Genomic DNA, 26132 nt, shown 5'->3' with positions numbered 1-26132 from the left:
TAACGCTCTGATAACGCTGTATTTTACGTCGTGGTAACATTGTATTTTACGTCGGGGTAACGTTGTATTTAACGCTCTGATAACGCTGTATTTTACGTCGTGGTAACATTGTATTTTACGTTGGGGGTAACGTTGTATTTAACGCTCTGATAAGGCTGTATTTTACGTTTTGGTAACGATGTATTTTAAGTTAACGTTGTATTTTACGTTGTGGTAAAGTTGTATTGAACGCTCTGATAACGTTGTATTTTGCGTTGTGGTAACGTTGACTTTTACGTTGTGTCAACGTTGTATTTTACGTTGGGGTAACGTTGTATTTAACGCTCTGATAACGTTGTATTTTGCGTTGTGGTAACGTTGTGTCAACGTTGTATTTTTCATTGTGGCAGTGTTGTATTCTGCATTCTATATTGTTATTTTTTTAAGTCGTGGGAACGTTATAATATTACGTCCATGCGACGTTATTTTTTTTACTACCATGGAAACTTACGTTGTGTTAGAACTCTCAGAGACGAAGCTTAATAGGCTCAATAGGAACACTTACATTTTCTAAAAGAAATAAAATAACTTTTTATTATTTTGAAATATGTTTTTGTATCTGGATATCAGTGTACAAGAGAGAATGGTCTCACCTATGTGTGCACATAGGCATCCCTGTGAGCATTGAAAGTGAGTGAGTGAGTTTGGTTTTACGCCGCCCTGGTGTAATAGAAACAAGCAGATACACAATCAGAATAATATCATTTTTCATACACATAACTTGAGCATGTCCTACCCTACTTAATGATTCATGACAATCCTTGAAGATTGGCAGGTTTATATTATAATCTGGGGAGTAAAAAGAAAGTACCTCTCAGTTGATTATTTTCAACTGAAAATATGCAAAAAAGAATACTTCTACAATGATTTTATTTTTCAAAACATTCACCTCAAATCAAAAAGAAGGTTTTCGCATAATACATACCATCTTACCTTTGAAAATAAACAATTGTCTTTTTCGGCACAAATTTACAACATGGTCATGTGTTTGCAAATTCATTTCTTATCTAAGCCTAATCAGTATATTTTTAAACAAAATTACCCAGCCACAGATTTCTTTTTACAAACTGTTGCAGGAATGAGTGATTGTTAAATAGACATAATCAATTTAAACAACAGTTCTTTCAATCTTCAATTACATCAAAAAACAAACTCGGTATACTTTGTTCTGCCCCTCCGTTTTGGAATATGATTGACTGAAGATTGCAAAGACTGGAGTGAGTGAGTGAGTTTGGTTTTACGCCGCTTTTAGCAATATTCCAGCAATATCCCGGCGGGGGACACCAGAAACGGGCTTCACACATTATACCCATGTCGGGATTCGAACCCGGGTCTTCGGCGTGACGAGCGAACGCTTTAACCACTAGGCTACCCGACCGCCCCTTGCAAAGACTGGAAACCAGAGCGTTTCCAAGCACACGACGTCGTAAATGATCGAAAAGGTGCAAGACCAGCGTTGCACTGATCTAATGTAGTTTTGCGTATTTATATGTTTTGTCTACATATTAATTTAAAAGAGAATCTCTCTATTCTATTATACAACGTTAGACACCCTCGGTTTTACTTATGGACGCGTTAACAAAGACTGGTTTCATGTACTTTTGCGCTGCGTCACGCTTATCATGTTTGAACACGGATTATTGTCGCGTTCTGATGAATCGAAATTTTAAAAGGGACCTCGCACCTTTAAAGCAAATAACAGACCAATATATCACTCGACTTTGTTTACTATTTTTCAGATCAAACATTTACCACTATTACATGTAGGGGTAGTCTACTCTGTCTGAGGATGAAACCGTTCATGTAATGCATACACGTACAGATACTTTAATAATAAACAACGGTATCCATGCGGGTAAGGACTTCATATCATGGAGTTGGAACCATCGGCCAGAGCATGACAAGGGACGGAAACCCTTATTAATTTATGTCGGGGATCCTGTCAACATACATAACTAATTTTGTGTGTGAAGATAATATGCAATGGCAACTGTTAACCTTCTAGCGCCTCACAGGCAGCCTGGTTTGTAGACTCCCCGGGGAGCTGAGAATGAAAATCAAGTGAGCTCTGATCCACTGACCGGGATAATAATGAAATTTGGCGCATTGTAAATCGAATTGTGATTTTGATGATTATTATGGTTATGATTATTGCTATTTTGATTATTATGTTCGTTTTCCTGTATGAGTATTGTGTTAGGATTACGATTTTGATGACAAGTTCTTATTTGACTTGAAAAAAAGAACAGGGCAAATCAGGACATACAAGTCCAATGTCTATATTGAATCGACATCCAAGATGCCTTAGGTACGCAATCCAACTTTATTCTTTTACACCTTTCACGTTCTCGTAGTTTACACGAGGCTGCTTGGGACGTTCTCTCTTTGGTAAATCAAAAGCTATAATCCTGCCTGGCTGGGGTTTCATGTCAACCTGCCCACTCAATTCTTCTTTACCTATTTTCAGCGGTTCATAATTGTGACGAATTTGAGGCTCAATTGATGTTGATGTCCAATATGTTCCTTGTCCTGGGTCATCACGTGTTTTTGGTGTCGGCATTGCGGCAATGTGTGCAGCCACAGCTTCGCCGTCGTCGTATAAATCTTCAGTGACGCCCACAGTGTCTATGAACGTCGGCGACAGGTACAGCCCTGTCCCGGATCTCGTACTGGCCCTAGGGTCGATTCCAGTACGGGTTCTAGGGTCTGATCCTGTACGGGTGCTAGTGTCTGATTCAGTACGGGTCCTGGGTTCTGATCTATGCGGATCTGTAAGTTCTAATCTTGGTGGAAGTGCTGGTTCTAATCTTGGTGGAAGTGTAGGTTCTAATCTAGTTGGAAGTGTAGGTTCTAATCTAGGTGGAATTGGGGGTTCTAATCTTGGTGGAAGTGTTGGTTCTAATTCTGATCCCTGTCCGATGCGTGTCACCGTTACGCCATCACCTGTTTCAAGGTAGGGCGCTGCTGTCTTCGGAGCTGGTCCTGACTCTTTACTTTTCTCATCCAGAACTTCACCTTTCAATCTAGTATCTCTTAATCGCTGTGGCCATTGGGTGTACGGTTCTGTGTATACGTTGTCTGAAAGACAAAAAGAAGGCAGCATGAGAACTCGATATATCATTTAAGACGATATAATGACAGCATTATAACATGAAAAAGTTTGACAATGCTTCAGGCTGAACTGACAGATTCTGCCCGGACAGTTTATGGTCGATGGTTCGATCCAATGGCTGCGCCATACCAAAAGACGTTGAAGATGGTACTTGGCGTTACCCTTTAGTGGACTAAAGGACTGGTCGGCTCGGTGTCAGTAATAAGCGAGTGAGTTGCCTATCCATGTTAAATTGCGGCATGGTATCGCAGAGGGCTAGAACTGGAAAACCGGAATACGTCCTGACTATTACAAGCAGCCACCCACTCACGTACATGCAAGTTGCTATAAAAGTGAACGTTAAACCCGACTCCACCCACTTATATGTATAAGTCATGAAATTTATTACCTGTGAACCTGATGTCAGGTATTAGTAATAACGGACCAGGGCCCTATTCCCTAAAATGACCGTAGCGCTACGACCGTCGTAAGTCTATGTTAAAAGTATGGTGATTACGATCATCTTAGCGCTACGACCGTCGTAAGTCTATGTTAAAAGTATGGTGGTTACGATCATCTTAGCGCTACGACTGTCGTAAGTCTATGTTAAAAGTATGGAGATTACGATCATCTTAGCGCTACGACTGTCGTAAGTCTATGTTAAAAGTATGGGGATTACGATCATCTTAGCGCTACGACTGTCGTAAGTCTATGTTAAAAGTATGGTGATTACGATCATCTTAGCGCTACGACTGTCGTAAGTCCATGTTAAAAGTATGGAGATTACGTTCATCTTAGCGCTACGACTGTCGTAAGTCCATGTTAACAGTTTGGAGATTACGTTCATCTTAGCGCTACGACTGTCGTAAGTCTATGTTAAAAGTATGGAGATTACGTTCATCTTAGCGCTACGACTGTCGTAAGTCTATGTTAAAAGTATGGGGATTACGATCATCTTATCGCTACGACTGTCGTAAGTCTATGTTAAAAGTATGGGGATTACGATCATCTTATCGCTACGACTGTCGTAAGTCTATGTTAAAAGTTTGGAGATTACGTTCATCTTAGCGCTACGACTGTCGTAAGTCTATGTTAAAAGTATGGTGATTAGGTTCATCTTAGCGCTACGACTGTCGTAAGTCTTTGTTAAAAGTATGGTGATTAGGTTCATCTTAGCGCTACGACTGTCGTAAGTCTATGTTAAAAGTATGGGGATTACGATCATCTTAGCGCTACGACTGTCGTAAGTCCATGTTAAAAGTATGGGGATTACGATCATCTTAGCGCTACGACTGTCGTAAGTCTATGTTAAAAGTATGGGGATTAGGATCATCTTAGCGCTACGACTGTCGTAAGTCTATGTTAAAAGTATGGGGATTAGGATCATCTTAGCGCTACGACTGTCGTAAGTCTATGTTAAAAGTATGGGGATTAGGATCATCTTAGCGCTACGACTGTCGTAAGTCTATGTTAAAAGTATGGGGATTACGATCATCTTAGCGCTACGACTGTCGTAAGTCCATGTTAAAAGTATGGGGATTACGATCATCTTAGCGCTACGACTGTCGTAAGTCCATGTTAAAAGTATGGAGATTACGATCATCTTAGCGCTACGACTGTCGTAAGTCTATGTTAAAAGTATGGGGATTACGATCATCTTACCGCTGCGACTGCCGTAAGTCTATGTTAAAAGTATATACTTTTCACCCATTGTAAGTGCATTCAGTTAAATTTTGCATCCCCTGTGTAATATATTCCGTCTTTGCGAGGGTGTAAGTAAATACGTGTTGAGTGTTTCGTCCACGGTCTAAGAGAAATCACTCTGTCAGTCCTCTGGAAGTTGTGCCGCTTAGCGCACTGTCAAATTGAATGCGCTTACGTCATTGGCTGACGTCATTGGCTGACGTATCTTTGTCAGCCATGTTTTATGAAACAAAACAAACTTGACCCAAATTCTTTGTTGTTTTCAGGTATGTATGAAAATTAACGGTTGAGATAAGACCACAACATATGTAATTATGTAGATAAGAACATGTAGATTTGAAATAACCATATTTGGCTATATAGGTAATGTTGTAATTAGATAATTACTTGCTAAACGATAACGCTGCGCCCTGTCAGTGTTCACGGACGACATGGTAGCGAAGGACAGTCAAGGTCATTTGTCGTTTTAGTACTCACACAGATGTATATGATGTGTATCGCTGTCAAACATGTACACACACTCATCAGGCATTGTTTTCAAGCAAAAGTTAGGATGAAAAGCACTATTTGTCCACATCTCGCTGATCGTTCATATTTGAGGTCACGTGACCTCCCACATTTTCATGTACATCGTTTGGCATACTTTCGTTGTATATTTTGTAAGAACACACTTCAAGCATATAGCATTATCATTGTAAATATAACTTTTCTGCATTAAAACATGATAATTGAGTTGAACCAATATAAGTTACAGCACATCCCATTTCATAGCATAGCATCTGTCTCAGTTAAAGGGAGGTAATTCTTGTTGTCTTGTTTACACACTAATTTTACGACACTTCACAATGTTATGCAGTTTGACTCAATACTCATTTATAAGATAATCTGTAATTTCTTAGTTTTCATTTGAAATAACAAACTATTGGGAGTATAATTCATTAAGGTTTATTTTCACACAGAACATATGCCAAATATATAATTAGTTCACTTTTATAGAGTATTTGATGATTTATGCAATGTTGTAATACAGTATGGAAATTTAGCATCTTACTGGTGTTATGGTTACAATTAATGCATGGATTTATCTTTTATGGTTTCTTGAAAGTTGATATTAATGTTATCAACTAGTTCCATTGCAAGTTGTGTTGATGGGTCTTGTCATCTAATGTTGACATTGAAAACATAAGTAACCAAGAACTAGTTGGGTATTATAATACTTTATTGTATGCCTAGTATAGTTAATGAGTGTTGATATTTTATCCGTTGCGCCACACCAAGTTGAAAACTTGAAGCATAAACATGATGTATCTTTGTCAGCCATGTTTTATGAAACATAAAACAAACGTGACACAAATTCTTTGTTGTTTTCAGTCAATCTGAGTGATTGTGACCTGGGTAACAATTACGATCATCTTAGCGCTACGACTGTCGTAGGTCCATGTTAATAGTATAAGACTTACGGTAATCTCAGCGAGACGATCGCTCAATGGAACGCGGCCAAAGGGAACATATCTTCAGATATGGGGGTGGGGGGCTTTTTATTTCTCACTGACCCCAAGCAATAAGGAACAAGCGAGAATAATTTACCTTTTTGGGGTGTAGTTGTCTTTTTCGGACCACGTTTGTCTATGATTTGTTTCGACACTTCATGGATCTTGTCCAAAATGGCCAGGGCTTCAGTTGTCACCATCGCGAACACCCCTTCCCCTGTAGCGCTTCTTCTCCCCACCTCCACCGAGAAGGTGCTTGGTGACGTGCCGTACCTCCTGACGCAACTGTATGGCCACTCCAAAATGAGGTCATTAGACGTAGGGTCCCGGAGACGCACCGCATCCTTGTCGATGACCAGATGGTAGGGTTGCTGTTGCTTGGTCTTGGATGAACTCTGCGGGCTTTCACTGAAGACGACTCTGAACGTGTTACCTGAAAGCAGTAAATAAAATGACCATCTTGAAACACGAGCGGCTTGAAAAGCATGTGCGATCAACGCCACTTTCAACAATACAGTCATCCCCCGTTTTAATGAGTGAGTGAGTGGACGAACTTTACCGTCAGATCGGCAATATTTTAGCCATATCGTGACTATCTGGTTATAGTGAGTGAGTGATTGAGTGAGTAGTTTTACGCCGCTTTTAGCAATATTCCAGCAATATGATTGATTATGTGATGAGCGAACGCTTTAACCACTAGGCTACCCGACCGCCCCTATCTGGTTATTATGCCAAGTGTGTCAGTGATATCACGGCGTGTGAGCTTCATATTAAGAACGTTCAAAGTGACACAGCAGACCCAGACAAATTCTGCGGTAAAAGCATAAACATTCTGCAGTAAAATTACAAATTTTTGCGGTAACATTACAAAATTCTGCGGTTAAAATATAACCATTTCCCCCTCAAATATTAATCCAAACTAATATTTTTCTTTTATCATTTTAATCTCTTGAATTTAGACATGACATTAACGGTTGATGTAAACATAAAATATGTTGTCTTAATACCACCAGAACATCTATAAGTTGATAATTACTTTTTAAATTTCGTTTTGTTGTAGGATTTATTTATTTTTGTATATTTGAATCGCATGTTAAGTGTTTGTGTATCATTCGAGTGCAATATTCGATGAAAAAGCTTGAAAATGATGAGAACTAGTATACTGATTGGCTATAATAGGCAAATTCCGCGAATTTTCTGCAATTCTCTGAAACTCTTTTCGCGATCGCGGAACCGCAGAATTCGTCTGGAACGGGACACAGGTCGTGTTAATGTTACCTAGAGATGTTGTTAATTACACAGGTTATATTCGGATATACAGATTTTAAGAATAAAAACAATAAAGGACGGCGTTTTGTGCACGATTTATATCCCACCCGATTCCGTTAGACGCCTCTTATGGCAAGGATGGGTTGCTGAAGACCAATTCTACCCCGGACCTTCACGGGTCTCGAGCAAGCAGAGGGTGCTGACAGGCTAAGGGTTCCAAGCGGGCGAATGTTACGTCTGATATATGAGCTTCATCCGACCATATACAGAACGGATACGGCGTCCATGACGGCGTCGGACCCGTTTAGATTCCGGGGTAGAATAGGTCTTCAACAACCCATGCTTGCCGTAAAAGGTGACTATGCTTGTCGTAAAAGGCGACTAACGGGATCGGGTGGTCAGGCTCGCTGACTTTGTTGATGCATGTCATCGATCCCAATTACGTGGATCGATGCTCATGATATCAATCACTGGATTGTCTGGTCCAGACTCGATTATTTACAGACCGCCGTCATATAGCTGGAATATTGCTGAGAGCGGCGTTAAACATCAAACCAAACCAAAACCATGACGGCGTCACAACACTGTTGCTTTACCTGGTCATTTGTCCGTGGTAATAAGTGTATTTTTGTGAGCATGTGAGAAAGACATTTCCAAATTTGACGCATCAGTGATAAAATGATGTCTGATGGAATTCCTTATTTTGACTTTTATCATATGGTCCCGTGTTTTTCAGGTGAACAATTGACTTGCCTTTGCGTGTATTTGTGACGGGTGCCACCGGCGGGACAAGATACGCCTTTTTGCGGAAACCTGGTATCGTCACTATTTGGTAGTGATTATCATACAATCGGAATTGTACAATCGACCGTGCGAGATTCTTATGGTCATAACTTGTTGTTACCCTGTCTGGCGCTCGGCATTAAGGGGCTAAAACAAGGACTGGTCGGCTCGGAGTCAGTATACTGTGTCTGAGTGGGGTATTCATGTTAAACTGTGGCATGGTATCTCAGTGTGCTAGCACTATAAATAGGCATCAGTCCGGACTAGTACAAGCAGCCACATACACATGCACGTGCATGCACGTCGCTAGATAAGTGCAATAATCTTGGACGCGACGTTAAACCCCATTTCACCTCACCTCATCTCACCTTATGGTCATATATAAAACAGCTGCTGGATAAATCGCAAAGAACAATGAAGAACGAAGCGTGGTTTATTTCACGATAAAACTTTGTTCTGTCATGACATCATTTCTGGAGATTCGAACATGTGCTCTCGACATGACGACGTAAATTGGAGAACGTTATTTTTTAGAAGAAGCTTGGCAACGCAGATAAACACAATGACCGAATGATCGCATCCAAAAGTGGGAGCGATATAATAATCGGTTTTGGGAGACTAAGTACAAATACTTGACGTGAAAATTGTGAGAATACTCGGGAAATACCAAACTTACACACACACTCTGTTCATAGAATGGACTTATATATCCAATTAGTCATCATTATTTAAATTCTATTAACATCCTGATTTCTTGAAGAGGCTGGACATCATGTTGATATCCCATATAAGAAAAAAAATCGTGGTCGTTGTTTATCGTACAATAAAACACTGCAGGGAGAATGAGCCACCCGGTGCTTGGCCTGCACCTGGTTTATTTCTTAAATATGACAAGGGTTCTGTCGCTTATATTTATTATTGTGTTCATTGAACAAAATACTAACTTAAAATAAAAAAATGATTTTTGATACTACTACTACTACTACAGTCATGCCCCGCTTATACGGACTTCAGATATCCGGAAACCTCGGTTCCCTGACTTCAAACTGTGAGTATGGCCTGTCAACCAGCGAAACGTAAGCGACATGCTGCTGCAGCACGCGAAAAAAGGGAAATTTGTCTGTTGAAGGAAAAATACCCGTCAGCAAGTTTGAAATCCATCAGTAAGCATTATGGCACTGAATTTCGTCATACCATAGGAAAATCGACAATTGGTGACATTTTAAAGACAAAAAGAAGTGGCTAAATCTCCCGAAAAATTCAAATGACTTATCACGATCCCGTGGAGCAAAACACCAGAAGCTGTAAGATGCATTATATCTTTGTTTGTGTGACATGACAAGTCGTAATGTGCCCGTTAATGATGAAATGCTGATAGAGAAAGCTCGCGATTTTGGTGGCAAAATGGACATTTCAGACTTTGCATATTCTCGTGGGTGGCTCACTCGATTCAAATCCAGACAGTGTGTATGTGAAGAAGCTGGTTTCAGTTATACGGAAATTCGTTTATACGGACGAATTGTTAAATGACGCAAGTGTCCGTATACATTCGTTAAAGTCAGTTTCTAGTTTAGTTTGTTTGGTGTTTTAAATAATCGAGTCTACACCATGAGCATCGATCTACGCAATTGGGATGACATGCATCGACTAAGTCAGAGAGCCTGATCACCCGATCCCGTTAGGCGCCTCTTACGACAAGCACACTCGCCTCTTACAAGCACACTCGCCTCTTACGACAAGCACACTGGCCTCTTACGACAAGCATGGGTTGCTGAAGACCAATTGTAACCCGGATCTTCACGGGTACTCAATATCTTTCACAAATGTTAATATATACGGTATCTGATCCCTTTAACGGTTCTCTGAAGTAATGCCCTGTCAAAAACAAATAAATACGCTTCAAACAAAACATCTATCTTCCTGTTCTTGTACCGTGTCCGACTGTACTTTGACTAAAGCGCACACGCACGTATAACACATTTAGAAGTTAATGAGACACTTACAAAAGTATTATATAAGTACATGTTCACATGACATGCGGAAAATGGTTTCTGGGCAACCCATTACAATAGTGGCTTCCGCACAATAGATAATAATAGATTATCACTCAATATACTGTGTATCTGTCCTGGCGTGAACTTTTCTGCCACCGCGATAATAGCGAAATTACTCTGACCATTTCAGGCCCCGGTCAGATGACCTACATCCGGCCGCTGAATGTCGCGTGTAACGTCGTGGAACATTTGTTAAGTAATAATTTTAAGAACTGACTTTCACTTTGTGTGTATTCATTGGAGTATGAACCTTTATATGATGAGGGCCAAACTGTATGAGCGTCGGAGCTTGCGACGACGTTCAAGCAATGTTTGTCCCGCACTGGTCGTAATACATTTACATCAAGTAGATGGCCGACACGATAAACGTGACTAGAGATTTCCGAAGTTGCAAATGACCCTGTGGCTGTTACATGTGTTAGTCATCTCTGATCATTTGGCCGATCATTGAAAGTTGATTGTAAAGATGTGTCAAACAGATACTGGGGACATCCCTAGGTTGCTGTAGACTGTTACTGAAGTCTGGACACGGATCGAGTCGATACTACGATAAATTGGGATGTGTATTTGTTCTCGTTTTGCTCTCTGGGATGGGTTGTAGCGGGGATATCCTTGAACGGGCATGCAATCAAACTCTCTGACTTTTCCAAATGTATGCTAGAAGGCTAAGTTCAAGATTAAAGGGTCTAAATGACGAGAAAGAACGTTTTTTTCCGTATTTATTTGTGCTAGGCAATTCCCAGGGGTTTCACCAGGAATGTGGAAGTAGTCAGTCAGTGTTTACATCATTTCAAGAACACGGTCTAGTGAAAAACGCATGAACGTCAAATGTGTCGTTCGGACACTTGTGAATTTCAGTGTTGCGGTCATGTGACCGACCTCTCGTCCAATGGAAAAGCCGTATATCGTGTACAATGCAAGTAGAATGACGTCACGTTAGTGACCCCCAGCACCAGAACTAATTTTGTATTTCTTTCACACATGTGGTTCTAATTCCAGGTCCTTGATCGGCCACTCGATGGTGACAGCCTATGTTCAGAAAATGACGCACTGCTTTCCTGATTGCTATTCATTGATAGGTACTTCAGTCGAATTCACCAACGTCATTGTCTTAGAATGTTAATAAATGTTCTTTGGTCTTGTAACAAATTTTATTTTTGGGATGACGCTTTCTTAGTAGAGTACAAATTCTGGTACCTTTTGGGGTTATTTCCCATCCGGGATTAGAACCCACACTGCCAGACTGAGGCACCTAATCGCCAGCACACAAATTCTGCGATCTAGTGAGTGAGTGAGTCAGTGTGGTTTTACGCCGCTTTTAGCAATATCACGGCGGGGGACACCAGAATTTCAGCGATCTAACCAACTCAGCCACCGAGGCTTCCAAAAAACTAAAAGTGATTGTCTAGATCACGTACTTTATGTACCCCTCTGACAAGTGTAAATTGGTTTTGCTCCCATGGCCGAAAGCTATGAATACACAATGCCATTTAGAAAGTGGTCAAATGTAACAAATGATCTTTGATCTTATCTAGTTTGCTTGACCACCATCCCATTGATGGTCAACAAACGTGACAGATAGTTGGGTAGGGTCACACTAGGGCTGCGTTGCAAAGCGCGAGTCGCTTGCAAGCGATGTATGTACAGCGGTTCTCCTCACAACGGCGCGCTAAGTTGCAAGCGCAACAATCGCTGGCTGAGGTCGCCTCGTTTTCAAACCAAAATGGTGGCTGAGTTTGGCAACGGAATAAGAAATTCTTGAGTGGATCAACTTGGAAATTGGCAAAGGCAGCTCACATCGCACCATCCTCAGTCTGCTCCACATCTTCAAAGTGAGGTGAGGTGAGGTGAAATGTGGGTTTAACGTCGCGTCCAAGATTATTGCACTTATATAGCGACGTGCATGCACGTGTATGTGTGTGTGTGGCTGCTTGTACTAGTCCGGACTGATGCCGATTTATAGTGCTAGCTCACTGAGATACCATGCCGCAGTTTAACATGAATACCCCACTCAGACACAGTATACTGACTCCGAGCCGACCAGTCCTTGTTTTAGCCCCTTAATGCCGAGCGCCAGACAGGGTAACAACAAGTACAATCTTTTAACGTCTTTTTGTATGACGCGGCCCGGGATCGAACCCTGGACCTTCCGCTCTCCGGGCGGACGCTCTACCACAAGACCACGGAGGCGGTCTACATCTTCAAAGTAGTCTTAAATGCATCCGATAGTCATCAAACCTCTTCTTTTAGGTTCTTCATTAGGGCATTCGGTAGTATCGCCGCCAGTTTGGAAGAGTGCACCAGCGCTTCGAGCTGTTGCCGACCCCAGTATAAACGATTAATTTGCTTACTCTATGCGATTCGTGACTTGCAACGCGCTCTAGGTATGACCAGTAAGCAGTAAGCCGGGTAATCGTTATGGGGGCGGTCGGGTAGCCTAGTGGTTAAAGCGTTCGCTCGGCACGCCGAAGACCCGGGTTCGATTCCCGACATGGTTACAATGTGTGAAGCCCATATTTGGTGTCCCCCGCCGTGATATTGCTGGAATATTGCTAAGCGGCGTAAATACATACTCACTCATGACTGTTATGTGTCACTGCACCACTGTGATCACGAGAATAGACAAAATACACATCGATTCGATGCTCAAAAGGTGTGATGTTAGGGTGCGTCAAAAACAGATTACTGCACTGGTGCCTGACATATATCTGACAGACACTCGTGTCCTTATCTCTATATATCAGTACATTTGGGTCTCTTGTTTGAGGGCGCAAGGGTGGATTTCACCGAAGTGGTAAACGTCCGAGACCTGCATCACTTCGGGCTTTCCTCCCACATTAAGCTGACACGCCGCGATATAACTGGAATATTGTTAAAAGCGGCGTTAAACCCAACTCACTCACTTACTCTTGTTTGACGTTGCAAATCTTATGGGCATTCGTGACCAACTCGTGTTATTCCGGGACAAGCCGAATAGCGACTCGTGCCCCTCTCATGGCCATTTTTGCGACCGGGTTCCGTCTTAGCGCAAACGGGCATACCTAAAACGATTGTCAACTCGTTGCGTGATGGTTCACATATATTTCCCCATATATTATATATATTTCAGATGCAAGTTACAGCACATCGGGACATGCGGAATTATACAGTATGATTGAACACATTTAACTGTGTCTTGGGTATATTTTAAGATGCAAGACATATATAAAATTAAAAATTATTTCTGAGGGATTCTTTGACGAAGAACTTGAAGTCATACGCGCATTCTGATTGGTTTGTCGTATTTTCGCTGGTTACGGAAAGGGGCGAGTTGTGACGAATGATCTTATGGGAACACTAGTGTATCTTCTATCAGGTGGCAGGACAGTCTATGCATCGGTGATAGTCTATGAACCATGATGACCTGTACGTTTTGTTTGTTTGTTTTTTAACGCCGCACTCAGCAATATGCCAGCTATATGACGGCGGTCTGAAATTAATCAAGTCTGGACCAGACAATCCAGTGATTGACATCATAAGCATCGATCCACGCAATTGGGTGGATGACATGCATCAACTAAGTCAGCGAGCCTGACCACCCGACCCCGTTAGTCGCCTCTTACCAGATGACCTGTATTTATGGACATGAAAAAAAATCATCCTCAGGATAAGGCTGCAGACAAGGAAATCACGACCTTGTTCACAAGTTTGTGAAACTGAGGAAATCAACCCGCTTGTCGTAGAACAAACAGATGTTCGACTAAATAGATATGTCAGTCAGCTGGTTTAACGCCGCATTGAATTGTATGTCCGTTATATCACGGCGTGTCAGCTAAATATGAGAGGAAAACACAAAGCGATCTTAGGGCTACGACTGTCGTAAGTCAGTGTTTAAGAATGGGAGTTACGACCGACTTAGCGCTAAGATCGCTTTGTGGAACGGTGCCCAGGTCTAAGACTTTTACCACTTTGGTGAAGGCCACGAGCACGGGTATTGTGCTGACAAACCTAGAAACGGAATCAGGGCGAACCGGGATTCAAACCCACAATCATAATTCCTGGCGTGCCCAAGGGACGCAACTCTGCACGACGAATTCAACACCCGTGCTCCTGCACTTAAGTTACACTACAGGAAAACAGTAGCCATGTTGCCACACGGATTCCGCCAGAAAAATACCGTTTGTAATAATTGACCATACAGAGCTGCGTCCTTGAGGCGCCTCAGGATTCCACAATAGCCTTTTGACACTACTCACCCCTTTCCTTCTCCATAATCAGATCGGTATGTCTTGTCTATGGAAGTGTAGACTGTGCCAGTAGAGGAGGTATGCCCTCAATCACATGGGCGTCTGTTTACTTTACAAAAAGCAGTTGGACACGTTTACAAACAAACCTGAAAAAAGCACATGTTTACCTTAGCGTCTGTATCAATTTTAGAACAAGATAAGCTTGATAACACACTGTGTGTATTGACAGAAGGTATATAGGTCAAGGTGATCTGTCAATATATAAGTTACATAACGCATTTGCATCGTATCCAATCCGTTGATTCACTGCGTGTGTTACACCCTTTCTGTGCAACTGCCCAATGCATGCAATGGCCAATACGGCTTGACCAATGCATGCAATCGACAGTGACGTGTATCAGTTTAAATCTTATTCAAGAGTGAAAAGGACAAAGTTATTTTATAAGGATCTATTCCCCGAGTTATTTTACAAAGATCAGTTCACTGAATTGTTTTCACACACATCAACATTAAATCATAAGTTACTATTTATATGATGTCTTAACTACTGTAAAACAGAAATAAAATCCGGCTTGGAAATAATACGTCGGACCAAATATAGACTTTAATGGGCACCAAACAAATGCGAACAACCATTATTTTTAAAAAGAAATTACTTAACAATGATATTCGCCCAGCTATATCTACTCACAAAATTGTATTTTCTGCTTGCACGCATGTGTTGGGTTATGTATAATTGACATACAGTATATTGTTTTGATATCAATCCACTGAATGAATGATACACGTGATCCAAGTTATGCAATGTGCAGTTGCTCAGATTGGGTGTAACACATGTATGAACAATATATTTTGATACACATATACAACTTAATGTTCTTGGGACATTAAACGTTTGTTTGTTTATTGATTAACGTCGCACTCAGCAATATTCCAGCTATATGACGGCGGTCTGAAATTAATCGAATCTGGGCCAGATAATCCATTGATTGTTATCATGAGCATCGATCCACGCAATTGGGATATGATGAGCTCATGAATCGTGTCTGACCATCCTATCCCTCTAGTCGCGTCCTATGACAAGTGTGGGAAGCTGAAGACTTATTCCAACCCGGAACTTAACGGGAAGGACATTAAGGTCATCTGGGAAAATCGATCATCGGTGTACTCTGCTAGGAACTCTTCCGCCAGCCCATACAATGCCGTCAGTTGTGAATAGAATAAGATACAGCAGATATACCATTGCCTTTTTAATACAAATTGATACCATGTCTCTAAAGAGGGCGACAGCCATACCGCGTGTATATATGTTACAGTAAATTTACAAATTAACTGAAGAATCTGTCCAATTATTTTGTGATAGCGAATCCCAAACACGTTGAATTTAATCACTCACTGGCTGATAGGGATGGGATTAAAAGAAAAAAGTTCAATAGATAGTTCTAATCCTAGCATGATTGGTCTATTTTAATGTTCCGTCCTTTTAATAATTTAAGTCAATCGCAGTCAGTTTTTGAAATGACTGAAATATTTCGGCTTTTTGTAAATTACTAAAGTGAATCACATTTTACAAATTGACCGAATCTACACATTGATTGTAACATACATAACGCACTGAAATGCATTGGGCATGCTTATATGTCAGTCTCGCATACCTTACTCGTGACATGATGAAAATGTGCCTTACAAATGAAATTCGGATTCTGATTGGCTGAGACCCATTCTATTATTCTGTCATGTATTATGTAAGGTATATTTCTATGTTTAAGGTATATAGGGTGTAGGGTATAGGCTGTGGGCAGTAGGTGTAGGGTGCAGTGAGTAGGGTGTAGGTGTAAGCTGTAGGCATAGGGTGTAGGGTACAGGGTGTAGGGTGTAGGTGTAGGGTACAGGGTGTAGGGTGTAGGTGTAGGGTACAGGGTGTAGGTGTAGGGTACAGGGTGTAGGGTACAGGGTGTAGTGAGTAGGGTGTAGGTGTAGGGTATAGGGTTTTAGTGTGTAGGGTACAGAGTGAAGGGTATAGGGTGTAGAGTATAGGGTGTAGGGTATAGAGTGTAGGGTATAGAGTGAAGGGCATAGGGTGTAAAGTATAGGGTGTAGGAGTAGGATGTAGGATGTACGTATAGGGTGTATGATGTAGGATGTTAGGTGTAGGGTATAGGATATAAGGTGTAGGAGGTAGGGTGTAGGGTATAGGGTGTAGGATATAGAGTGTAGGGTGTAGGGTGTAAAGTATAGGGTATAGGGTCTAGGGTGCAGAGTGTAGGGTGTAGGGTGTAGGGTGTAGGTGTAGGATGTAGGATGTAGGATATAAGGTGTAGGAGGTAGGGTGTAGGGTATAGGGTGTAGGATATAGAGTGTAGGGTGTAGGGTTTAGGGTGTAAAGTATAGGGTATAGGGTCTAGGGTGCAGAGTGTAGGGTGTAGGGTGTAGGTGTAGGATGTAGGATGTAGGATGTAAGGTGTAGGGTGTTTGTTTTTAACGCCGCATATGACGGCGGTCCAGACAATCCTCTGATTGATATCATGAGCATCAATCCACGCAATTGGGATCGACGACATGCATCAACCAAGTTAGCGAGCCTGACCAACCGATCTCGTTATTCGCCTCTTACGACAAGCATAGTCGCCTTTTACGGCAAGCACGGGATGTTGAAGACCTATTCTAACCCGGATCTTCACGGTGTAACTTGAAGGGTGTAGAGTACAGGGTGTAGGGAATAGGGTGTAGAGTGTAGGATGTAGGGTAGAGGTTGTAGGGTATAGGGTGTAGAATGTTTCAAATAGGCTGTAGGTTGTAGTGTGTGTGGTATAGGGTATAGGGTGTGTGGTATAGGGTGTAGGGAATAGGGCGTAGGATATAGGATGTCGGTGTAGGGTATAGGGTGTAGAGTGTAGGATGTAGGGTATAGGGTGTAGAATGTTTCATATAGGCTGTAGGTTGTAGTGTGTGTGGTATAGAGTATAGGGTGTGTTGTATAGGGTTAAGGGTGTGGAGTGTAGGGTGTGGGCTGTAGGGTGTAGTGTGTGTAGTTTAGGGTATAGGGTGTGTGGTATAGGGTTAAGGGTGTGGAGTGTAGGATGTGGGGTTTAGGGTGTAGTGTGTGTGGTGTAGGGTATAGGGTTTGTGATATAGGGTATTGGATGTGCGATATAGGGTATAGGGTGTGTGGTATAGGGTATAGGATGTGTGATATAGGGTATAGGGTGTGTGGTATAGGGTATAGGGTGTGTGGTATTGGGTTAAGGGTATGGAGTGTAGGATGAGGGCTGTAGGGTATAGTGTGTGTGGTATAAGGTATAGGGTGTGTGGTATAGGGTTAAGGGTGTGGAGTGTAGGGTGTGGGCTGTAGGGTGTAGTGTGTGTGGTGTAGGGTATAGGGTGTGTTGTATAGGGTTAAGGGTGTGGAGTGTAGGATGAGGGCTGTAGGGTGTAGTGTGTGTGGTGAAGGGTATAGGGTGTGTGGTATAGGGTTAAGGGTGTGGAGTGTAGGATGAGGGCTGTAGGGTGTAGTGTGTGTGGTGAAGGGTATAGGGTGTGTGGTATAAGGTATAGGGCGAGTGGTATGGGGTTAAGGGTGTGGAGTGTAGGGTGTGGGCTGTAGGGTGTAGTGTGTGTGGTGTAGGGTAAAGGGTGTGTGGTATAGGGTTAAGGGTGTTGAGTGGAGGGTGTGGGCTGTAACGTGTAGTGTGTGTTGTATAGGGTATAGGGTGTTTGGTATAGGAGTAAGGGTGTGGAGTGTAGGATGTGGGGTTTAGGGTGTAGTGTGTGTGGTATAAGGTATAGCGCGTGTGGTATAAGGTATAGGGTGTGTGGTATAGGGTTAAGGGTGTGGAGTGTAGGGTGTGGGCTGTAGGGTGTAGTGTGTGTGGTGTAGGGTATAGGGTGTGTGGTATAAGGTATAGGGTATGTGGTATAGGGTTAAGGGTATTGAGTGGAGGGTGTGGGCTGTAACGTGTAGTGTGTGTTGTATAGGGTAAAGGGTGTTTGGTATAGGAGTAAGGATGTGGAGTGTAGGATGTGGGGTTTAGGGTGTAGTGTGTGTGGTGTAGGGTATAGGGTGTGTGGTATTGGGTTAAGGGTGTGGAGTGTAGGATGTGGGCTGTAGGGTATAGTGTGTGTGGTATAAGGTATAGCGTGTGTGGTATAAGGTATAGGGTGTGTGGTATAGGGTTAAGGGTGTGGAGTGTAGGATGTGGGCTGTAGGGTATAGTGTGTGTGGTATAAGGTATAGGGTGTGTGGTATAGGGTTAAGGGTGTGGAGTGTAGGGTGTGGGCTGTAGGGTATAGTGTGTGTGGTATAAGGTATAGGGTGTGTGGTATAGGGTTAAGGGTGTGGAGTGTAGGATGTGGGCTGTAGGGTATAGTTTGTGTGGTTTAAAGTATAGGGTGTGTGGTATAGGGTTAAGGGTGTGGAGTGTAGGATGTGGGCTGTAGGGTATAGTGTGTGTGGTATAAGGTATAGGGTGTGTGATATAGGGTTAAGGGTGTGGAGTGTAGGATGTGGAGTGTAGGGTATAGTGTGTGTGATATAAGGTATAGGGTGTGTGGTATAGGGTTAAGGGTGTGGAGTGTAGGATGTGGGCTGTAGGGTATAGTTTGTGTGGTATAAGGTATAGGGTGTGTGGTATAGGGTATAGGGTGTGTGGTATATCATTAAGGGTGTGTGGTATAGGGTTAAGGGTGTGGCGTGTAGGGTGTGGGGTTTAGGGTGTTTGGTATAAAGTAAAGGGTGTGGAGAAATTCACACCCGAGTTTTTGAAATCAGTTGTATGATCAGCGGTTGTGCAGCACTAACAACGCACTTAGCATGTTTATATATTAGTCTCGCATACCTTACTCGTGACATGATGATTTATCTTACCTGGCAAATGAAGGTCGGATTATTGGCTGAGACCCGTTATATTATTCTGTCAAGTATGTAAGGTATATTTCTTATGTTTACCCCTCGAATTAACGAACTGTTAACTGTTTTGTATCTCGAATTAATTTATGAGGCGCAATTCTCAGGATATTTGGAGATATTTTCGAAAATAAATAGACGCACTGATCTGTCGTATGCAACTGTGGTATTCCTACCAAAGCATGCAATAGACATACCTGCAATATAATTAGGTGTGCGGATAGATGAATCCGTTGTCCAACGGTCCCCCGAGGGAAATTTACATCGAGGGTAACATGTGTGTCCCTAGAGACCGTGGACACTTATAATGTCAGTCTCGTCTACTTTGCATCTGACATAATTATGTGTCAATATCACCCACCTTACACGTGACATGACTAAATGTCAATCTCACCTACCGTACACGGGACATGATTATGTGTCTATATCAACCACCTTGCACATGACATGACTAAATGTCAATCTCACCTACCTTACACGTTGCAGGTATAGCCTATATCATGCTCCGTGGTGACACCAGATAGTGAATTACAGGAGCTACAAGACCTATCAATTGAGTGCATGTACAACCATGTCCTGTGTCAAGCAGCTCAGATACAACGGTATGTTGTGACTGACATAACCAGGAAGTAACAGGACTTGTATACTGGCAGTTTGCCAGCATCTATATTTGACACCCACTATAGAACTCTATTATGCGATGAAGGGAAGTTGTATGAAACTGTATTAGTGACAAGTGGGACCCATCCCACAGCTGAACAACACTCAGATTAGTTGGTGTGTGTGTCATACACGCATAAAGTCGGAAACTGTCACATGGTTTATGTTGTTAAATATAGGGTATAGGGTATAGGGTATAGAGCATAGGGTTTACATTAAAGGGGAGAGGGTAAAGGGCATATGGTGTAGAGTATAGGGTATAAGGTGTAGGGTAAAGGGTATAGGGTATAGGGTGTAGAGTAAAGGGTATAGAGTAAAGGGTATAGGTTGTAGAGTAAAGGGTATAGGGTGTAGAGTAAAGGGTAAAGGGTATAGGGTGTAGTGTTAAGGGTAAAGGGTATAGGGTGTAGAGTAAAGGGTACAGGGTATAGGGTATAGAGTATAGGGTAGACGGTGTAGAGTAAAGGGTGTAGGGTAAAGGGTATAGGGTGTAGAGTATAGGGTATAGGGTGTAAAGGGTATAGGGTAAAGGGTATAGGGTGTAGAGTATAGGGTATAGGGTGTAAAAGGTATAGGGTAAAGGGTATAGGGTGTAGGGTATAGGGTATAGGGTGTAGAGTATAGAGTATAGGGTGTAGGGTAAAGGGTACAGGGTACAGGGTATAAGGTGTAGAGTATAGGGTAAAGGGTAAAGGGTATAGGGTGTAAAGGGTATAGGTAAAGGGGATAGGGTGTAGAGTAAAGGGTGTAGGGTAAAGGGCATAGGGTAAAGGGTATAGGGTGTACAGTAAAGGGTACAGGGTAATGAGTCCCGTCCCGGGTGCAGGGTAAAGGGTATAGGGTGTAGAGTAAAGGGTAAAGGGTATAGGGTCCAGAGTATAGGGTGTACAGTAAAGGGTATAGTTTAAAGGGTATAGGGTGTAGAGTATAGGGTATAGGGTATAGGGTGCAGAGTAAAGGGTATAGTTTAAAGGCTAAAGGGTGTAGAGTAAAGGGTATAGGGTGTAGAGTAAATGGTGTAGAGTGAAGAGTATAGGGTAAAGGGTATAGGGTGTGGAGTAAAGGGTATAGGGTAAAGGGTATAGGATGTAGTGTATTGGGTATAGGGTGCAGGGTAAAGGGTATAGGGTGTAGAGTAAATTGTGTAGAGTAAAGAGTATAGGGTAAAGGGTATAGGGTGTAGAGTAAAGGGTATAGGGTGTAGTGTATAGGGTAAAGGGTAAAGGGTATAGGGTGTAAAGGGTATAGGTAAAGGGGATAGGGTGTAGAGTAAAGGGTGTAGGGTAAAGGGCATAGGGTAAAGGGTATAGGGTGTAGAGTAAAGGGTACAGGGTAATGAATAAATGTGTGAGTATTGTTTTACGCCGCTTTTAGCACTATTCCAGCAATATCACGGCGGGGGACGCCAGAAATGGGCTTCACACATTGTACCTATGTCGGGATTCGAACCCGGGTCTTCGGCGAGACGATCGAACGCTTTAATCAATAGGCTACCGTCCCGGGTGCAGGGTAAAGGGTATAGGGTGTAGAGTAAAGGGTAAAGGGTATAGGGTCCAGAGTATAGGGTGTACAGTAAAGGGTATAGTTTAAAGGGTATAGGGTGTAGAGTATAGGGTATAGGGTATAGGGTGCAGAGTAAAGGGTATAGTTTAAAGGCTAAAGGGTGTAGAGTAAAGGGTATAGGGTGTAGAGTAAATGGTGTAGAGTGAAGAGTATAGGGTAAAGGGTATAGGGTGTGGAGTAAAGGGTATAGGGTAAAGGGTATAGGATGTAGTGTATAGGGTATAGGGTGCAGAGTAAAGGGTATAGGGTGTAGAGTAAATTGTGTAGAGTAAAGAGTATAGGGTAAAGGGTATAGGGTGTAGAGTAAAGGGTATAGGGTAAATTGTATAGGGTATAGGTTATAGGGTTTAGGGTGTAGGGTTTAGGGTACAGGGTACAGAGTGTAGGATACAGGGCTCAGAGTAAAGGGTACAGGGTAAAGGGTGTAGAGTAAAGGGTGTAGAGTAAAGAGTATAGGGTTAAGGGTATAAGGTGTAGAGTAAAGAGTAAAGGGTTAAGGGTATAAGGTGTAGAGTAAAGAGTATAGGGTAAAGGGTAAAGGGTGTAGAGTAAAGGGTGTAGAGTAAAGAGTATAGGGTTAAGGGTATAAGGTGTAGAGTAAAGAGTATAGGGTTAAGGGTATAAGGTGTAGAGTAAAGAGTATAGGGTAAAGGGTATAGGGTGTAGAGTAAAGGGTATAGGGTAAAGGGTATAGGGTAAAGGCTATAGGGTGCAGGGTGTAGGGTTTAGGGTACAGGGTACAGAGTGTAGGGTACAGGGTTCAGGGTATATGGTGTAGAGTAAAGGCTTAAGGGTATAAATTAATAGGTATAGGGAACAGGGTGTAGGGTGTAGGGTACAGGGTGTAGAGTAAAGGGTATAGGGTGTAGGTTGTAGAGTATAGGGTGTAGGGTGTAGAGTTTAGGGTGTAGGGTGTAGGGTGTAGAATATAGAGTGTAGGGTGTAGAGTTTAGGGTATAATGTGTAGAATAAAGAGTATAGGGTACATGGTGTAGGGTTTAGGGTACAGGGTGTAGGGTATAGGGTTTAAAGTTTAGAGTGTGGGGTATTGAGTGTAGGATGTGGGGTGTAGGGTGTTGGGTATAGGGAGTAGGGTGTAGGGTGTAGGATGTGTTGCGTAGGGCGTAGGGCGTTGGGTGTAGGATATAGAAAGAGAGACAGCATATATGATAGGGATGGCTGAATAGCAGGAGAGGTTGTGTGGGGAAAGACAATACTATCAAATTCAAAAACATACCTGGAAACTCACGGAAATAGGCCAGCAATATGAGTGATGGCAATTCACATCCGAGTTTTTGAAATCAGTTGTATGATCAGCGGTTGTGCAATACATTGATGTGAACATTAGAGTCACAATGAACCACTTACATTCTTCCACCTACAACTTTCTTCCACGTTGACGGTGTTTTGTCACATGTTGAAAAAATTGAAACAATATGTCAACTCAGAAATCTGTACGTAAAAGAATTGAATGGGAAACCAACAAACAACTGACACATGGTATACAATCAACAATTGTATTACATAATTAACTAGGTTTACAAATCAATACAAATTATTGCACAGCAATTACAAAATGGCAGTATGAAATGGAAGTATAAAATGTGAGAGGAGTGGAAATGACAATGACAGAATAATAACCACCTCGCGGCAACAGTGGTCAAGCTTCCGAGATAAGCCTAGGCTGAACACTAGGGTGAAAAGTGATCTGCACACGAAAGCTGTGAGGTGAGATGTGAGGTGAGACAGGGATGCGCCCGCTCCACTTCAATAGTCAAACCAACTTCCAACACTTTCTACACAGTGCCAGACCAGTCCAGTGTCACTTTAACATCACAGAATATTTCACATGTTTCTATAAGGCTTGGCATCCACCCATGCTATTCCGGACGTTTATGGAGCATCTAAATATAATAGCTTACTCGCCGCTGCTTACAATTAATTGTACTACATTCCTGACGACTAAATCATTGTCCAAATACAATGCAAAGAACATCCACTGAATCTCAACAGAAAAAATGTAATACAGTTACAATCATTGCTTAACTATAAATTACACTGCCATATAACACTCTCCCTCTTCAGAGGAAAATAGGTTGAACATAGTGAGAACTTTCTTTGCTGACAAAAGTACAGATATTGCCAAGTACAGTAAATTATACATAATAATTATCGGAAATGTTTAATAGTATTACCCAAGGATACATCATCTGTTGCACACAAAATGCTATTGTGGTACACTCCAAAGGCAACTGTTACACATCCACTAGCCGCGTACACTGCAGAAGGACTGATTGTCTATGACGTCAGCCTATTCTTGACGTAGTATGTATATGACGACATAACTTACGAGGGCACAATAAACAATGACGTGACACCAATGTTGACGTCAGAGATTCTTGCTTGGCGACTTGACCAGTTCCAGACCGGTTGTGGACTGCAATTATTCTGCAAGCGTCACACCTTATTGTCTTGGGACCGCCTCCGTGGTCTAGTGGTAGAGCATCCGCCCGGAGAGCGGAAGGTCCAGGGTTCGATCCGCGTCATACAAAAAGACGTTAAAAGATGGTACTTGTTGTTACCCTGTCTGGCGCTCGGCATTGAGGGTCTAAAGCAAGGACTGGTCGGCTCGGAGTCAGTATACTGTGTCTGAGTGGGGTATTCATGTTAAACTGCGGCATGGTATCTCAGTGAGCTAGCACTATAAATCGGCATCAGTCCGGACTAGTACCAGCAGCCACACAAACACACACACGTGCATGCACGTCGCTATATAAGTGCAATAATCTTGGACGCGACGTTAAACCCCATTTCACCTCACCTCACCTTATTGTCTTGGAAAGTGAGGCAGATATGCCCCCTTTATCATCCAAAACTGGTTCCAACAGGAGATATCGCTTGATTGCAGAGCTTTCTAAACTGGTGATGTTAGTGTGTATGTATTATTAACGTATTTGTTAGAATCTGCATATTATCTTCTCTAAGACTAACAATCGATCCCGCAAAAGTCGGCTCGCTTCATTGCTAGGTGGCACATTGAGTCAATGTACATGGTCGAATCATCAACCTCTCATCTACTGTTTTCACACGCTACCTTTATACCAGCGACATAGATGAGAAATTTAGATTGGAATTTGGAAAATGTGCAAAGATTGAATAAGTAATGAATCAATTACAGTACTCGTAACCGTCAGATACCGTTTGTATTACAACGCGTGTTTTTCAAAACGTAAAACTATCATAGACGCTTTCGCTCCTTAAATGCGTTTTGAAATACACTTATAAGAAAAACTTATCGTTTAAACCACATGTAATGCAATGCCAATGAGCAGTTGGCTTAAGCGTACGTAACAATCACTATTGTGGACCCTGTTTCGGAGAAAAGTATCAATGTTAGGGAGATCACTTCCATTGCAATCCCAATTGTGAATAGGAGGAAACTCGATTAGAGAGAGATATTTGATTACAGTTTATCCCTATCGTAGACCTGTGACTAGACTATCTCTATCTTCAGTAGAAGGTCAATTAAACATAGAGCATATCTATAGAAACCCAGTCCGTTTTGCAGGAGACTGTTCCAGAATAAGGACACTGTACTGATATTTAGAAAGCACTGTTTATTTTTTGTTGTGTTTCAAGGATGAAATAGTCAATGGCGTAGTGTCGCATTTGTGAACTATCAGAAGATATGCGCAGACAGCCTTATTATTCTACACGAGTATTACTACGGGTATTGGACCAGCTGGCATTGTTTCCAGCTACTTTAGGGTGAACGGGTGGGCCAGTCGTCTAAGGCGCCGCGATTCGCTGTGCAGAGTTGCGTCCCTTGGGCACGCCAGAAACCTATGATTGTGGGTTCGAATCCCGGTTCGCCCCGATTATGATTCTAGGTGTGTCAGCACCATACCCGTGCTCGCGTGTTTCACCGAAGTGGTAAACGTCTAAGATCTGCATCACTTCGGGCTTTCCTCCCACATTAAGCTGACACGCCGCCATATAACTGGAATACTGCTAAAAGCGGCGTTAAACCCAACTCACTCACTCACTCACTCACTCACTCCAGCTACTTTATACTTGTTATTGTGATTTTCATTGGCCCCGGGATAGCACGTCGAGTCTCAAATAATACAGTAAAGAATGTCAGTTGAATTGAACCTTGTTCTTTTGTATGGTTAAAAAGAGCACTCCTATCGTCCTAGATTTGTTGACAAATTATCATTTGAGACATATTGCAAGTTGTCTTCGAGTGTGTTAGTTTGGTGTAACGCCGTTTTGAACAGTATTCCAGTATTATCACGGCGTGTCAGCTTAATGTGGGAGAAAAGCCCGAAGTGATGCAGGTCTCAGACG

At 42.3% G+C, this 26132-nt stretch overlaps 1 protein-coding gene and 1 long non-coding RNA gene across 4 annotated transcripts; one reads left to right on the top strand and one right to left on the bottom strand.

Moving 5' to 3' along the window:
* Positions 1–917: 917 nt before the first annotated feature.
* On the bottom strand, positions 918–20240 carry LOC124151711 (proteoglycan 4-like). Of its 3 annotated transcripts, none has more exons than XM_046524303.2 (4): positions 20032–20240; positions 14666–14802; positions 6422–6757; positions 918–3117 (listed from the first exon to the last, which is right to left on the bottom strand). In XM_046524303.2, the coding sequence occupies exons 2-4, from the start codon at positions 14679–14681 to the stop codon at positions 2363–2365; spliced, it is 1107 nt and encodes a 368-aa protein (XP_046380259.2). In that variant the 5' UTR covers positions 14682–14802; positions 20032–20240; the 3' UTR covers positions 918–2362. The 3 variants fall into 3 exon arrangements, with proteins under 3 accessions (XP_046380259.2, XP_048242999.1, XP_046380260.2); XM_048387042.1 differs by lacking the exon at positions 20032–20240 and adding an exon at positions 19958–19979; XM_046524304.2 differs by lacking the exon at positions 20032–20240 and adding an exon at positions 19757–19878.
* Positions 9395–11575, top strand: LOC124151712. The gene is made up of 2 exons (XR_006863398.2): positions 9395–9424; positions 11430–11575. It is a non-coding gene; the product is annotated as an uncharacterized LOC124151712 (long non-coding RNA).
* Positions 20241–26132: the final 5892 nt, after the last annotated feature.

The sequence above is a fragment of the Haliotis rufescens genome, unplaced genomic scaffold (assembly GCF_023055435.1).
Source record: "Haliotis rufescens isolate VD_foot unplaced genomic scaffold, xgHalRufe1.0.p SCAF_64, whole genome shotgun sequence".
Lineage (NCBI taxonomy): Eukaryota > Metazoa > Mollusca > Gastropoda > Lepetellida > Haliotidae > Haliotis > Haliotis rufescens.
This window is presented reverse-complemented; position numbering and strand designations above follow the sequence as displayed.